Source organism: Phocoena sinus, chromosome 12 (genome assembly GCF_008692025.1).
Source record: "Phocoena sinus isolate mPhoSin1 chromosome 12, mPhoSin1.pri, whole genome shotgun sequence".
Classification (NCBI taxonomy): domain Eukaryota; kingdom Metazoa; phylum Chordata; class Mammalia; order Artiodactyla; family Phocoenidae; genus Phocoena; species Phocoena sinus.
The window spans coordinates 51,340,067-51,358,293 of record NC_045774.1 but is presented as its reverse complement, the minus strand read 5'-3'; the positions used below and the strand labels follow the sequence as shown (position 1 = coordinate 51,358,293).

Here is an 18,227-nt window from a genome sequence, read left to right as displayed (position 1 = left end):
TAACATTCCTTGAACATTAACTATATGCCAGATACTAAGCTAAGTGCTTTACACAGTTTATTTCATTTACTCCTCAAAACAATCATATAAAGTAGGTTCCATTATTACCACCAATTTACGGATGAGGAAACTGAAGCTCCAAGAGGTAAAATCACATGCCCAAGGTCTGACAGTAGTAGGTTAGGGCTAATAAATGGCAGAGCTTAGAATAAATTCCAGATCTGTCTGACTGCAAAGCTCACTGTTAACTGCTACACTTTTCTGCCTTTCAGTATTTGCCCAAGCATTTCTCACTAATAAACTGTGATGCTAATCACAGTTCATTTAAACTTAGTAACAAAAAATATTCAAAATTTTCAGACTCAAATAAAATGACATCTATACTGTTGAACCATGACAGCAACATGAAAATGAAAGAATTACTTACTTGCACAATTTGCCTTCTGCCATGTGGAATTGAAAAACTCAGACAGAATCACAACTATTTGCATTCTATCTGCCATTAAGAGACTTCTGGCACAACTATGACTCTCTGAGGAATTCTATAACGACAAAAGAAAAAGAAAGAAAAATACAATCTGAATATTTTTAGACTTCCCAAACAACTACTTGAGGCAAAAAACCTTATAAAAATAATTCAAATATTTATTATAAGCATTTAACTTTTTTCTGCTATAATCAAATAATGATGTCATTAATAATAACAACTGTAATAAAACAATAGCAGCTAACATTTATTGGTACCAGGTTCACTTGCAAGGGAAGAAAATCTTTGCTTCTTAAATAAATAAGTACTTGCTTCTATGATACAATCTCAACTGCTTAGGCCCACATGTAATATTTCTTACTCCTTACGCACAGGAAAAAATTCTGGAAAGCTATTCACCAAAATGTAGCAGTAGTTACAGCGATTGAAATGATGAAAATACAGCGATTTTCATTTTCTTTTTTGCCTCTTTTACACTAAATTTTTCTACAATGAACATATATTATTTACACATTTTTAAAAACCTGGTGGATAAATGATCACAAAACATTGTTTCAGGGCTTCCCTGGTGGCGCAGTGGTTGAGAGTCCGCCTGCCGATGCAGGGGACACAGGTTCGTGCCCCGGTCTGGGAAGATCCCACATGCCGCGGAGCGGCTAGGCCCGTGAGCCATGGCCGCTGAGCCTGCGTGTCCGGAGCCTGCGTGTCCGGAGCCTGTGCTCCGCAACGGGAGAGGCCACAACAGTGAGAAGCCCGCATACCGCAAAAAACAAAAAACAAAAAAAAAAATTGTTTCATCTTCTGGGCATTTTTTGGCTCAAAATCTTAAAATCCACAAGAAAATGTGATACATCTAGTTTGTACTGAAATAGTTTGTACCCAGATAGTACATGCTTTCCACAGATCGTTTTAATAATGAAACTCACACTATGCAAATAATAAATTCAAGTTCCTAAATTATTGGATCCTTATCCATTTCCTTTCCTTTTTGCCCCAAGCAAGGAACTAAGTCCTGCTGACTCTTCATTCTTTAAAAGTTATTTAACTCCTACTATTTACCAGGCACTATAAGAATCTTGCAGTTCTGAGTATACAAAGAGTATAAAGGAATGCCATCAACACTGGGTCTTCAAAACCTTCCCAGAGACATACAGATAAGGAATTAAATAGTGTCATTAGTAATAAAAGAGAGAATATGTTAACTCTAGAAAAGAACTGATCAGCCATATGGGATAAGAAAAGGGGGAAGGAGGGCTTAATAGCAGAATTCTTGTTCTAAAATATCTCTGAAGATCATTTTGGGATGATTACCCTTTCTGTGGCTTAGTTTTGTTGTCTCATTAAAACATGCAGCCAAATGAATGCTTGCCTTTAAAATAGTAAATTGAATAAAACTTTTTTTTTTTTTTTCCTGTGGTACGCGGGCCCCTCACTGTTGTGGCCTCTCCCGTTTCGGAGCACAGGCTCCGGACGCGCAGGCTCAGCGGCCATGGCTCCCGGGCCTAGCCGCTCTGCTGCACGTGGGCTCTTCCCGGACCGGGGCATGAACCTGTGTCCCCCGCATCGGCAGGTGGACTCTCAACCACTGCGCCACCAGGGAAGCCCTGAATAAAACATTTTAAAAAGCCCTTTTCTTGGAATTACTTTCAGAGCAATATCAGCTATAGAAGAAGATTTCATAAAAGATCAAACAATGGTTTGTGATAATTTACCCACCAGATTAAAGTAGAGCATGGCCTAAAGAGTCAGACAAACCTGGATTACTAGCTGGTAATCTTGGACAGCTGAGGTAAACTCTCTGAGGCTCAGTTTCATGATCGTGAGTCCTACAGTTACAGCATTAAATGAAATACCATATGTTAATCACTTAGCACAATGTCTGGCACCTAGTAACTGATATATGCTATTTTACCTAGCTACCTGTTGCCAACAAGAAGTGCTCTAAGTGGGTGTAGCTGGCTAAGTATAAACAGTTACTTAAGTAGAGTCTTATAAGTGAATGATTGGATATTTAAAAAATCAATATAGGGCTTCCCTGGTGGCGCAGTGGTTGAGAGTCCGCCTGCCGATGCAGGGGACACAGGTTCGTGCCCCGATCCAGGAAGATCCCACATGCCGCGGAGTGGCTGGGCCCGTGAGCCATGGCCGCTGAGCCTGCGCGACCGGGGCCTGTGCTCCGCAACGGGAGAGGCCACAACAGTGAGAGGCCCATGTACCGAAAAAAAAAAAAAATCAATATAGATAGAAACTAGGGGCCTGAACCAAGATGGTGGAGTAGAAGAACGTGCTCTCGCTCCCTCTTGTGAGAACACCAGAATCACAACTAGCTGCTGGACAATCATCGACAGGAAGGCACTGGAACTCACCAAAAAAAGACACCCCACATCCAAAGACAAAGGAGAAGCCACAATGAGATGGTAGGGGCACAATCACAGCAAAATCAAATCCCATAACTGCCGGGTGGGTGACTCACAGACTGGAGAACAATTATACCACAGAAGTCCACCCACTGGAGTGAAGGTTCTGAGCCCCACGTCAGGCTTCCCAACCTGGGGGTCCGGCAACGGGAGGAGGAATTCCTAGAGAATCAGACTTTGAAGACTAGTGGGATCTGATTGCGGGACTTCGACAGGACTGGGGGAAACAGAGTCTCCACTCTTGGAGGGCACACACAAAGTAGTATGCGCGTCGGGACCCAGGGGAAGGAGCAGTGAACCCAGGGGAGACTGAACCAGACCTACCTGCTAGTGTTGGAGGGTCTCCTGCAGAGGCAGGGGTGGCTGTGGCTCACTGTGGGGACAGGACACTGGCAGCAGAAGTTCTGGGAAGTACTCCTTGGCGTGAGCCCTCCCAGAGTCTGCCATTAGCCCCACCAAAGAGCCCAGGTAGGCTCCAGTGTTGGGTTGCCTCAGGTCAAACAACCAACAGGAAGGGAACCCAGTCCCACCCATCAGCAGTCAAGTGGATTAAAGTTTTACTGAACTCTGCCCACCAGAGCAACACCCAGCTCTACCCACCACCAGTCCCTCCCATCAGGAAACCTGCACAAGCCTCTTAGATAGCCTTACCCACCAGAGGGCACACAGCAAAAGCAAGAAGAACTACAATACTGTGGGAAAAAACCCACAGCCTGTGGAACAAAAACCACATTCACAGAAAGATAGACAAGATGAAAAGGAAGAGGGCTATGTACCAGATGAAGGAACAAGATAAAACCCTGGAAAAACAACTAAAGGAAGTGGAGATAGACAACCTTCCAGAAAAAGAATTCAGAATAATAATATGAAGATGATCCAGGACCTCGGAAAAACAACAGAGGAAAAGATCGAGAAGATGCAAGAAATGTTTAACAAAGACCTAGAAGAATTAAAGAACAAACAAACAGAGATGAACAATACAATAACTGAAATGAAAACTACACTAGAAGGAATCAATAGCAGAATAACTGAGGCAGAAGAACGCATAAGTGACCTGGAAGACAGAATGGTGGAATTCACTGCTGCAGAACAGAATAAAGAAAAAAGAATGAAAATAAATGAAGACAGCCGAAGAGACCTCTGGGACAACATTAAATGCAACAACATTCACATTATAGGGGTCCCAGAAGGAGAAGAGAAAGAGAAAGGACCTAAGAAGATATTTGAAGAGATTATAGTCAAACACTTCCCTAATATGGAAAATGAAATAGCCATCGAAGTCCAGGAAGCGCAGTGATAAACCCAAGGAGAAAAACGCCAAGACACATACTAATCAAATTGGCAAAAATGAAAGACAAAGAAAAATTACTGAAAGCAGCAAGGGAAAAATGACAAATAACATACAAGGGAACTCCCATAAGTTTAACAGCTGATTTCTCAGCAGACACTCTATAAGCCAGAAGGGAGTGGCATGATATACTTAAAGTGATGAAAGGGAAGAACCTACAGCCAAGATTATTCTACCTGGCAAGGATCTCATTCAGATTCGATGGAGAAATCAAAAGCTTTACAGACAAGCAAAAGCTAAGAGAATTCAGCACCACCAAACTAGCTCTACAACAAATGCTAAAGGAACATCTCTAAGTGGGAAACACAAGAGAAGAAAAGGACCTAGAAAAACAAACCCAAAACAATTAAGAAAATCGTCAGAGTAACATACATATCGATAATTACCTCAAACGTGAATGGATTAAATGCTCCAACCAAAAGACACAGGCTTGCTGAATGGATACTAAAACAAGACCCATATATATGCTGTCTACAAGAGACCCACTTCAGACCTAGGGAAACATACATACTGAAAGTGATGGGATGGAAAAAGATATTCCATGCAAATGGAAATCAAAAGAAAACTGGAGTAGCAATACTCATATCAGATAAAATAGACTTTAAAATAAACAATTTACAAGAGACAAGGAAGGACACTACATAATGATCAAGGGATCAATCCAAGAAGATGTAACAATTATAAATATATATGCACCCAACAAAGAAGCACCTCAATACATAAGGCAACCGCTAACAGATGTAAAAGAGGAAATCGACAGTAACACAAAATATTTGGGGACTTTAACACTTCACTTACACCAATGGACAGATCACCCAAAATGAAAATAAATAAGGAAACAGAAGCTTTAAATGACACAATAGAGCAGATAGATTTAATTGATATTTATAGGACATTCCATCCAAAAACGGCAGATTACACTGTCTTCTCAAGTGTGCACAGAACATTCTCCAGGATAGATCACATCTTGGGTCACAAATTAAGCCTCGGTAAATTTAAGAAAATTGAAATCATATCAAGCATCTTTTTAGATCACAACGCTATGAGATTAGAAATGAATTACAGGGGAAAAAACGTAAAAAACACAAACACATGGAGGCTAAACACTACGTTACTAAAACCAAGAGATCACTGAAGAAATCAAAGAGGAAATCAAAAAATACCTAGAGACAAATGACAATAAAAACAAGACAATCCAAAACCTATGGGATACAGCAAAAGCAGTTCTAAGAGGGAAGTTTATAGCTATACAAGCCTACCTCAAGAAACAAGAAAAATCTCAAATAAATAATCTAAGCTTACACCTAAAGGAACTAGAGAAAGAAGAACGAACAAAACCCAAAGTTAGCAGAAGGAAAGAAATCATAAAGATCAGAGCAGAAATAAATGAAATAGAAACAAAGAAAACAATAGCAAAGATCAATAAAACTAAAAGCTGGTTCTTTGAGAAGATAAACAAAATTGATAAACCATTAGCCAGACTCATCAACAAAAAGAGGGAGAGGACTCAAATCAATAAAATTAGAAATGAAAAGGGAGAAGTTACAACAGACACCACAGAAATACAAAGCATCCTAAGAGACTACTACAAGCAACTCTATGCCAATAAAATGGACAACCTGGAAGAAATGGACAAATTCTTAGAAAGGTATAACCTTGTAAGACTGAACCAGGAAGAAATAGAAAATACGAACAGACCAATCACAAGTAATGAAATTGAAACTGTGATTAAAAATCTTCCAACAAACAAAAGTTCAGGACCAGATGGCTTCACAGGTGAATTCTATCAAACACTTAGAGAAGAGCTAACACCTATCCTTCTCAAACTCTTCCAAAAAATTGCAGAGGAAGGAACACTTCCAAACTCATTCTATGAGGCCACCATCACCCTGATACCAAAACCAGACAAAGATACTACAAAAAAAGAAAATTACAGACCAATATCACTGATATATATAGATGCAAAATTCCTCAACAAAATACTAGCAAACAGAATCCAACAACACATTAAAAGGATCATACACCATGATCAAGTGGAATTTATCCCAGGAATGCAAGGATTCTTCAATATACACAAATCAATCAACGTGATACACCATATTAACAAATTGAAGAATAAAAACCATATGATCATCTCAATAGATGCAGAAAAAGCTTTTGACAATATTAAACACCCATTTATGATGAAAACTCTCCAGAAAGTGGGCATAGAGGGAACCTACCTCAACATAATAAAGGCCATATATGACAAACCCACAGCAAACATCATTCTTTTTTTTTTTTTTGCGGTATACGGGCCTCTTACTGTTGTGGCCTCTCCCGTTGCGGAGCACAGGCTCCGGACGCGCAGGCTCAGCAGCCGTGGCTCACGGGCCTACCCGCTCCACGGCATGTGGGATCCTCCCGGACCGGGGCACGAACCCGCGTCCCCTGCATCAGCAGGCGGACTCCCAACCACTGCGCCACCAGAGAAGCCCCAAACATCATTCTTAATGGTGAAAAACTGAAAGCATTTCCTCTAAGATCAGGAACAAGACAAGGATGTCCACAATCACCACTATTATTCAACATAGTTTTGGAAGTCTTAGCCTCAGCAATCAGAGAAGAAAAACAAATAAAAGGAAGACAAATTGGAAAAGAAGAAGTAAGGCTGTCACTGTTTGCAGATGACATGATACTATACATAGAGAATCCTAAAGATGCCACCAGAAAACTACTAGAGCTGATCAATGAATTTGGTAAAGTTGCAGGATATAAAATCAATGCACAGAAATCTCTTGCATTCCTATACACTAATGATGAAAAATCTGAAAGAGAAATTAAGGAAACACTCCCATTTACCATTGCAACAAAAAGAATAAAATATCTAGGAATAAACCTACCTAGGGAGACAAAATACCTGAATGCAGAAAACTATAAGACACTGATGAAAGAAATTAAAGATGATACCAACAGATGGAGAGATATACCATGTTCTTGGATGGGAAGAATCAATATTGTGAAAATGACTATACTACCCAAAGCAATCTACAGATTCAATGCAATCCCTATCATGTTACCAATGGTATTTTTTATGGAACTAGGACAAAAAATCTTCAAATTTGTATGGAGACACAAAAGACCCCGAATAAGGGCTTCCCTGGTGGTGCAGTGGTTGAGAGTCCGCCCGCATATGCAGGGGACACGGGTTCGTACCCCAGTCTGGGAGGATCCCACATGCCGTGGAGCGGCTGGGTCCGTGAGCCATGGCCGCTGAGCCTGCGTGTCCTGAGCCTGTGCTCCGTGGCGGGAGAGGCCACAACAGTGAGAGGCCCGCGTACTGCAAAAAAAAAAAAAAAAAGACCCCGAATAGCCAAAGCAGTCTTGAGGGAAAAAAACGGAGCTGGAGGAATCAGACTCTCTGATTTCAGACTATACTATAAACCTACAGTAATCAAAACAATATGGTACAAAAACAGAAACATAGATCAATGGAACAAGATAGAAAGCCCAGAGGTAAACCCACACACCTATGGTCAACTAATCTATGACAAAGGAGGCAAGGAGGATATACAATGGAAATAACTGTATTTTCAATAAGTGGTGCTGGGAAAACTGGACAGCTACATGTAAAAGAATGAAATTAGAACACTTCCAAACACCATACACAAAAATAAACTCAAAATGGATTTGAGACCTAAATGTAAGACTGGACACTATAAAACTCTTAGAGGAAAACATAGGAAGAACACTCTTTGACATAAATCACAGCAAAATCTTTTTTGATCCACCTCCTAGAGTAATGGAAATAAAAACAAAAATAAACAAATGGGACCTAATGAAACTTAAAAGCTTTTGCACAGCAAAGGAAACCATAAACAAGACGAAAAGACAACTCTCAGAATGGGAGAAAATATTTGCAAATGAATCAACGGACAAAGGATTAATCTGCAAAATATATAAACAGCTCATGTAGCTCAATATTAAAAAAACAAACAACCCAATCCAAAAATGGGCATAAGACCTAAATAGACCCAAAAGAAGACATACAGATGGCCAAGAAGCACATGAAAAGCTGCTCAACATCACTAATTATTAGAGAAATGCAAATCAAAACTACAATGAGGTATCTATCACCTCACACCTGTTAGAATGGGCATCATCAGAAAATCTACAAACAACAAATGCTGAAGAGGGTGTGGAGAAAAGGGAACCCTCTTGCACTGTTGATGGGAATGTAAACTGATACAGCCACTATGGAGAACAGTATGGAGGTTCCTTAAAAAACTAAGAATAGAATTACCATATGATCCAGCAATCCCACTACTGGGCATATACCCAGAGAAAACCACAATTCAAAAAGACACATGCACCCCAATGTTCACTGCAGCACTATTTACAATAGCCAGGTCATGGAAGCAACCTAACTGCCCATCAACAGATGAATGGATAAAGAAGATGTGGTACATATATACAATGGAATATTACTCAGCCATAAAAAGGAACGAAACTGGGTCATTTGTTGAGACGTGGATGGATCTAGAGAGTGTCATACAGAGTGAAGTAAGTCAGAAAGAGAAAAACAAATATCGTATATTAACGCATATATGTGGAACCTAGAAAAATGGTACAGATGAACCGGTTTGCAGGGCAGAAATTGAGACACAGATGTACAGAACAAACGTATGGACACCAAGGGGGGAAAGCTGCGGTGGGGTGGGTGTGGTGTGATGAATTGGGTGATTGGGATTGACATGTATACACTGATGTGTATAAAATCGATGACTAATAAGAACCTGCTGTACAAAGAAAAAAATAAAAATAAATAAATAAGTCAAAATCAAAATCAATACAGAATAACCTGTATGAGTGGTCAACGTGAGGAACAGTTCAGTTGAGGAAGACATCAGAGTAGTTGGGAGAAATAAGGAGAGTTCATGGAGGAAGCAGGATTTGAACTAAGCCCTATACTAAGAAAGGGAAGAAGGTTTTAAAATGGGGTAAATAAAATGATCGAGGGGTGAAAGTAGGAATGGTTATGCTGTATTCAGGGAGTATTCAGGAGGCCAGTGGAAGGTACCTCTATGAAAGTAGAGGCAGTAGAGGGAGAAGTCAGGGCAAGGTAATGAAAGTTCTTGAGGGTTATGAGAGTCACACAGTGGGAAACTTTTTAAGATTTTTGAGGAAGATGGCATGAAAAGCAGAGTTTGGAGAGCATAGGTCTATGTCACAATATGTAGGGTGAAGCAGGAGACTAAATAGACTATTTCCATAGTTCATGTATAATGAGAAGATAGTAGCAACAGTGAGAATGGAAGGTTAGTGATGAATAATCCCAACAACGATGATGTACTTCTGAATACCTAATGGTTCTAAAAGCTCTAAATGTATAACTCACTTAATCCTTGTAACAACTCTATGAAATAGGCAGTAGTATCCTTTTGGATTCAAACCCAGCCTCTTTCACTGCATGGTCTTGGGTAAGTTACTTAATCACTTCGAGGGTCAGTTTCTTAAAGCATGATATCCACCTATATATGTCTAGGTTCCTTATTTGGACAAAAGTTCCTTTAGGATGGAAACTTTGTCTTATACCTTTGTATTCCCAACACCTAGCATATGACAAAAAACATTGGCCTTTGGTTTATATTTACAACTTTTAATACTCAAATCTGTCACAATCACTTAGCAGAAACCTAACCACAATGAATCCAACAATCCACTTTCATCATGCCTATTTGGCAAAATGCAAACAACCAAACAGATTATTTCCACAATAAATCCATAATCCCAAACTGTACTCCTCACTTGCCTGTCTGCTCATTCTCCCCTGACTAACACCACTATTGCAATCTTCTCCACTCTCCCTTGAAACTCTGATATCCCTCTCATCCTTTACTCTCAAATGAAGATCTAGCCTCCTGGTTGACAGTGAAAACAGAGACCATCAAGCTGAAACTCTGATCTGCCTACCCCTCTACACTCAACTTTTCCTTCTACCCTCCTGTTAGAGTGCAGAACGTGCCTGCCCCTGTCAAAGGCTCCTCTCTCTCTCTCTCTGTGGATGCCTTAGATCTCAACTACTCTGCCTTCTCAGGAAAACTGACCTTGTTTACTTTCCCACTGTTTCCTATATCTTCACTCTCTCTATAGGATTCTTCCTATCAGCATCTGAACATGTTCAGGTCTCTCCCATCTCAAGAAAGGAAGAAGGGAAGTAGAGACAGAGGGATGGAGGGACAAAGGAACAGAAAGAAATTAAAAGAAAATCCCTGAGTCTCAATTCCTCTTTAGTGACCTCTCTTTCTTATCTCTTCCTTATGGCCAAACTTTTAGTTGTGTAACATCACTATTCCCACTTCCTCATCTTCCATTCACTATTTAATCTACTTTAATCTTACTCTCACCCCCAAGTGCTCCCTCAAAATGGCTCTTATGGTACCAAGAATGCCAATGTTGATAAATTCACTTCTGGTCCTCTCAGCTGGATTTGACACAAATAACCACCCCTTCCCTTTTCCCTGATTTATAGGACAGCACATTCTCCTGATTTTTCTTAATCTCTCTGACTCTTCTTTCTTGGTCTCTTTCAATATTTTATCTTCTAACCAAATCTTCAACCCAGCATTTCTTATGTATTCTCACTTCTTACTCAAACTCATCATGCCATGGTTTCAAACACTACTTTTAAGCTGACTGCTCCCAAACCTATTATCCCCAATCCACATCTCTAGACATACATATCCAACCACATATGCAATATCTCCACCCAGATGTCTCATAAACACCTCAGAATCAACAAGTTCAATATCAAGTTCATGATCTTCCCCCACCAAACAGGTTCCTCCCTCCATCTTAGTAAATAGCAACCCTATTCACTAAGCTGCTCTTATTAAAACCCTGGAAATCATCTTTCCTTTCCTTCATATTCCATATTCAATTAACTACCAAGTTTTGTCAGTTCTACCTCCTAAATATCTCTGAAATCTATCCATTTCTCCCCGTCACAATGGCCCCCATGTAGCCTAGCCACCACCATTTCTCACATCACTGTAAGAGTCTCTTACTTCATTTCCCCACACATACTCTTCCCCTACCCTCCCCAGTCCCTGTCCCCTCCATTTTCTCTCATGTAGCCGTAATGACCTTTTAAAGTACAAATCGGATCATATCATTCACAGAATTAAACCCTTCAGTAATATCACACTGCTTTAAAATCAAAGACTAAAACCCTTAGTAATACCCTACAGGTAATATGACCTGGCACCTGCCCACTTCCTCAGGCTCAGATCACTAGTCTCCTCCTGGCTCAGTGCTTTGAGTTCTTTCTAGTCCTTAAACATACCAGACTCCCATTCAGAGTTTTCACACCTTCTACTTCGTAACATGTATACATTCTCTCTCCTCCCCGACCTCCTCAAATTTTAGGTGTCAGCTTTAATCACTGACCACTTCTATCTACTCTCAGCTGATCTTGAATGCTCAAGATCTGCATTCTTGTTATATGCTTTGGCGGCATCTGGGATTTTTTTCTTTGCAACACTTATCACACCTGAATTAAATAATTACTTTTATAACAATATGTTTAATGTCTGTTTCCCCTACCAGACTACAAGCTCTGCTCATTCACAGCTATATGCCTAGTTACTACCACTACCCTGCACATAATAGGTACTCAATAATTTTTTTTTTTTTAGTGAATAAGCACTACATTTTCTGATCTCCAATGAAAGAGACTAAAACTACACTAAAACTATGCTGAACACTTCCAGATACATACCTCCAATCATAGGTAATATATATATACATATCTATATGTCTATCTGCTTATATAAATTTTAAACAAACCAAGTATAATAAGATGAAGATTAGCAATTCAGAATTTGGGGGGCCAAAGCAACCTGGCAACCACTCTGGTGATGCTGAACAGCTCAATGAAACTACATCTCTTTTCAGTTTAAATTAAAGAAGAAACTATGACTCTAAGTAAGAGGGAATCCATCAATTCTACTATTCAGGTTTCACAAATCACTGTATTCTTTACCTTGAGATAATAAAACTATATTGTTAGTTTTATATTAGTTTTATATTATTAGTCCTTGACCCAGTAATTCCAAGAGGAAGTGACTAGAAAATAGAATTCTCATCAGATAACTCTATTACAGTTAAATGAATCAGCTTGCTGTACTACAGAAATAGCTTGCTAATTTCTACCTTTGATTCTTTTTCTCCTTGTTATACTCCCCTCCTCTCTCAATCAATCCATGGACATTGATTCACCCTAAAGAGGTGAGAAAGAATGTCTTGTTCATAATTCCACTTGTAGGTATTCTCTGATTAACCCCACCTTGCTCTGTTCCCTCCTTTAATTCAGCATCTCCTTCACTCTTTGGTTCTAAAATCCTATTGTACAATTTATAACATTCACATTGATGATTTTTTCCCTTTTTCTTTTTCTCAGTATAGATTTATTTTTATTTCCCCAACTACACTGACAGTTTAAGGCCTGGACTTTACCCTCCTTTTCCTTCAAATACCCTTTAACCAGCCCAATATTTAAGAATAGCATGTGCTTGCTAATTAAGCTGATTTAAATGAAAGACTGAGTCTATGTGAGTCAAAGAAAATACATTACTCTCCAGAAACAATTCCCTGCCACACACACACAAAGGACAACTGATTCCTTTAAGTTCACTCCTAAGAGACTCAGACATAATTTTCCATAGGTTCATCATTACACATAATGGTTCAATTCCCAGACCAATCTGAAAAGGCCTATAAAATCCATGAAGTACCTCACAACTGCAGAAATCATGCTTTTGAGCTACCACATCCAGCTCTACTGAGGAAAGGGGGTGGGGGGTAGGCAAGATCTAGGATGAGTTGGAGAGGAAATACGGATTGGGGAAAGGGGTTTCTGCCTCTTTTTATCTCTTTACCCCGTTCCTTCACACAACAGTGAGGCGAGCTGGGTGTGCAGGTCACTGGTAGAATCAGACACAAAGCAGAGGAAGCAAGTTTCTGCCGTCTCCACACTGGGAAGCCTCCTGTAGGCAGTAGGGAATTCATGTGGAAATTCATATACAAATATGCCCATAATTGGCCCACAGATGCCCATATCACTGTGCCACCAGAGTCTGGGGTAATTTTTTAACCTCTTCTTAATTCCACAGAAACTACACAAATGAGGAATGTGTTTGCTGCCTCAAAAGATCCAAGCTTTGCTTCAGGACTCACGGTCATTCTGGCCACAGAACAATGCACCTAACTGCTTAAAACAGAATATGATGCCATATCATATCCTGCTGTGGTTGACAGGGACAAGTCTTTGGTGTTTTACTTTAAAATCATGGTGAGATATACTATATATATATGTATATATATACATACACACACACACACACACACACACACACACACACACACACACACACATATATATCCCTTGCTATACCCAGTAGAAATATGCCTGAAACATACTGCATGTAGGTCTACATTTACTTAAAGTACCTTGAAAAGTAGCTCTTTACAGAGACTGGACACAGAATTTATTTAATGCAAATAAATTCCCTATTTTTGTAAAAAATACATATTTATGTCAAGTAATATCAGGCTGACAAAGTAGGATGCAACTATATATGTTTATATTTTGTCAAATCAACTATGATTTATGAAATAATTCCAACCACATTTTCATGAGACTTTTTCTCCCAGTACAAGAGGAACTTTCCACTCCATAATCGCAAAGTCATTTCTCCTGTTTTTCCTTTACAAGGCATATCCAGCCCATACCTCATGACTCCCACCAGCCCTGAAACTCTAATCCTTTCCTACTCTAGCCCCTTTAAGGTACTTAGGAACAAGGACATGTCTGTGCCTGCCTGTCTTCCTTCCTCCCTCCCTGCCTTCGTTTCTTTCTTTCTCTTTCTTTCTTTTAATTAAGACCCTCACAGCACCAACCACATGACCAGAAGAGCTCGAAGAGTACCAAGAGTGGAGGGCAGATTTACCCTTTTGTAAAATTTTAGTTCCCATTTACTGAGAACTGTTACTATGTGTAATACTTTTCTAAGAGTTCCTCTCATCCCCATCTTACAGATGAGACAACAGTTACAGAGAATATAACTTGCCCAGAGTACACCTCTAATAAGCAGAGAAGAACTGGTCTCCTGGCAGAATGGCTCCAGACTGTATTAATGACTAAAATGAACTCTCATGCATTATCTCTTTTTATTTTTTTAACAGTCACATCTGGCAGCGGTTTTTCTCCATTCTACAGAGGAGGAAACTCCAAGATAGACTCCAAGATAATTAATCCAAGGTCCAACTGCTAGAAAGTGGTGGATCTGAAAATGCCTGGCTACAGAGCTCAAGCTCCTTACCACCAGCACACTATAGTTTCCCCACTCCACCTGGGGTTTTTCAGGAAAGAGTCCTTCCTGGGAACTCCAGGTGGAGATGGGAAAAAGCTGTGGCCGACTGGGGGGAAAGAGGTGACGAAAGGTAGAGTTGGGGTGCAGAAGCCCCAAGAAAACTAGTCATACCTATCTGCAAATATGTACCCAAAGATGCCCAACAGCAGCCATGAAAGCAAAAATTCAAACCCCACGCCCCATAATGCCACCCACTTTTCTGATGCCCCTAACTCCACAGTCCCAATCCAACCTCTCTTTCTCACAAAAGGGGAAACTGAACACCCCCCCCCACCCCGAGTTAACCATCATTCCATCCTCCTCCCTTTCCAACAATCCACGCCAGAGGTCCCGGGTGTGCCTTCTACTCACCCCCACGGCTCGGCTGATGTTGTCCATCTTGCTGGCGACCTGTTGGAAGAGTGGATAGCAGGTCTGACAGAGGCGCACCGGCCGGGCGCCGCGCACTAGACACCCGGTCAGTTCTGCGCTGCTGTTGGCGAAGTCCAGCAGCAGCTCCCGGCACTCGGGATCCAGATCCGGCAAGTCTGGGGGTAGTGACAGTGGCCCCATCCTTCCGCCCTGCAGTAGAGCCAGAGACAAGTCCTCCACCTTCAGCAACTGCTCCTCCGACAAGAGGTCGTGGAGGACCCGATGGGGACTGCTGCCCAAGGAGAAGGTGCCCAGAGCCAGCCCCGACCACAGCAGCGCCACAAGCAGCAGCCGCAGCAGCAGCAACGATGACCTCCGCCGCGCGACTGTCCGGTCCGGGTCCATCGCGGGGTTGACGAACCCCAAGGTGCAGACCTCCACCTCTCCGCCCCTAATCGATGCTGCGGACAGCGGCCGCTTCCGGCTTCTCTGGGCGCAGGCCGCGAGCAGGGTCACGAGGCGCGCGCGTCACGGCCCCGCCTCCGGCGTACGGCGCCCCGCCCCATTGGCTGCAGAGAGCCTCTCGCGCCGCGGGCCGGCGCGCGTGCGGGAGCGCGCACACAGGGGCGGTTTCGCGCTCCCAGCCTGTGGCAAGCGCCTGACCGAGGGGCGCGCGAGACCCGGTTGGCGTCTGCTGTGGAGGCCGGAGCTGAGGCTCGCCTGCCCTATGAATACAGGCGTCGGCCGCTTTGAGCAGTTAAATCTCGGGGGTCTTGCCCTCGGTTGCCCACCACTTTAGGAGTTCGCTGAGTTCTAGAAGTCTGAGGAGTTATGTGCCACAGAAAGACGGACGGCCTCCGCCGTGGGAATTACGAGTGAGTTCTCTGAGAAAACCTGCTGGCACGTGCCTTGGCAGGTTTTTTTACTTTGTATTTCTTAGCATAATTTTCCCCCTCAAAATATTTGGAAAGAGTAATGACGTGTGTTGATTATTTTTGATAGTGGAGCCTAGCGGCTTAAAGCTTTTTAAAAAAAAAAAAAACTAATCTGTGTCAGCGCTGTCCGATAGACTTCCTGAGGTGATGGAAAGATTCTGTATCTGCGCTCGTACAGTAGCCACTAGCCACTTGCGGTTGTGGAACACTCGTAATGTGGCTACTGCCACCGGGGAACTGAATTTTTAACTGTATTTAATGTGAATGTAAATAGCCCTATCTGGCGAGCGGTGCTGTGTCGGACAGCGCAGGTCTGAGTTCTCTCACTGTGTAGCCTGGTCCTTGGGTGGCTAATGTCCAGGTTTCCTTGCGACTGAAGGGGTTCCTGGGGTGCAGCCCAAGCCCGTATCCCAGTGCAAAAACCTGGAAAATCCTTGCCAAACCGCTCAATATCAAACTCCTGTCCAGTTTCTGACAAGCCCAGGGCAATCTTTGGGGACACTCGGAAAAGCTTCCTGATACCACTACTGGGCTGTAAAAAGAATTTAGCTAATGACCTGGAAAACGGTTTTCTGACAAGTATATGCTAACAAATTTGGTAGAAAAATAATTTCCTGGCTGTTTTGTGTCATCCCGCTTTCGTTTTTGCCTTGTAAATTGCAGAGCTACTGTACTAATTCCTATTCATCTTATGGTGCTAATTTATGTTTCTGAGAGTTGGTAGAGTTACTTTTTTAAGTCTGTTTGATTATTGTTTTGTGTTCCTAATGGGAAGGGAGAAAAGGCCCATAATTTCTTTAACATGCCTCTTTATTCTGTTACTGTTACAAACAATATTGCAGGTAATAATCATATCTATACAAGGTTGGTATATGTTTAAGATAAATTCCTAGCAGCAGACTTGCTGGGTCAGAGAGTATGTGTATTTGTGATGTTGTTGATTGTGCTATATTACTTTCCACGGAGGTTTAATAATTTACTCATAATGGTTCCTAAAGCACTCTTAAAGAATGGTAATTCTAACATGTAGAAAGATCTAGAAGTTATAGGATGACATTTGAGAAAATTAAGACAACTTATTTTACTGGGGTGGCTAATGTCCAGGTTTCCTTAGGACTGAAGGAGTTCCTAGAGTGCAGCACAAACCTGCATCCAATGCAAAAACCTGGAAAATCCTGGACAAACCACTCAATTTCAAACTTCCCTTCCTGGAGCAATTCCATCCTAAAGCCGTTAGATCAAGTAGCGTAAGGTTGGCATCCATGCTTGGTGGGGTGGGGGTGTCAGAGGCCCAGAGAGGGGTGTCAGAGCACAGGGAAGAAGAGGAAGACATGACCGGGGTGGGGGCGGGGGTATCCTGATGCAGGGTATTGGATCCTGAGTTGGGTAAGAAGGGTTTCCCTGTAAGGGAGGGTACAGCAGTGACTGGGAGTTTGCTTACCTTCAGAAGGATTGATCAAATAGGTAAATATATTAAAGATAATGGGAGTCTGGTTTCTCATTGTCCAAGAAGGGAGTTACAAATATGAAAAGGGAGAAAAGTAGAATGAACTCTGTAGTGTTGGATTAGAATTAGCAATGTATGTATTATTAGTGGCTGCAAATACATATAGAAATAGATTGTGGCTTCTAAATGTCATTCCCCACTAAAAGGAATCAAGAATCCTTGGAGGAATAGCCAATTCTACCACTGGGGTAGGAAAAGCAGAAGTTTAGCCTGGATCATCATTTTGTACCAGAAAGTAAGGAAGTGCTGAGAGAATGATGGGGATGTGTCAAGAACACACAGAAGCCAGCTTAACTAGGTTCCCACTGGCCAAATCTGGAACAATTTGAGCATCAAAATAAATAATGATGGTTAATGGGTCGTAAACCATTGAATAAAACAGGAAACCATGAACCTATAGTGATATATTTAAATAAATGAATAAGCTGAATGTTTCATGGGGATTAAAATATTTACATATATTCAAAGTCATCTGCTAAAAAATGTATGAATTATAAATGGAAAAAATGAGTAAATTTACAGTGGAGAAGTCTGTCAGATCCCACATTAATCAAATGATCAACATAAACGTCATCATAATGGGACAAATAGAAATTGTATGCCACCTGATAGAATGCAGTTAGAAGAACATAGCACCAATTCTGTTATATTCCTACCAAAGATGCATAACCTGATTCTAATCATGAGAAAACATCAGATAAATCAAGTTGTTTCATTCTGCAAAATATCTAGCCTATAATCTATAGTGTTATGTCTACAAGAGTCAAGAA

The 18,227-nt window shown here is 41.3% G+C and overlaps 1 protein-coding gene across 1 annotated transcript in view; it reads right to left on the bottom strand.

Annotated features, from left to right (window-relative positions):
* OSTM1 (osteoclastogenesis associated transmembrane protein 1) overlaps positions 1 to 15,513 on the bottom strand; it is a 39,204-nt gene extending 23,691 nt beyond the window's left edge. The window contains exons 1-2 of the mRNA XM_032651178.1: positions 15,016 to 15,513; positions 428 to 542 (exon numbers count right to left, since the gene is read on the bottom strand). Of these exons, the coding sequence (XP_032507069.1) occupies positions 428 to 542; positions 15,016 to 15,420 (520 nt within the window). The 5' untranslated portion in view covers positions 15,421 to 15,513. The remainder of the gene's footprint in view (positions 1 to 427; positions 543 to 15,015) is intronic.
* Between the last annotated feature and the right edge of the window lie 2,714 nt (positions 15,514 to 18,227).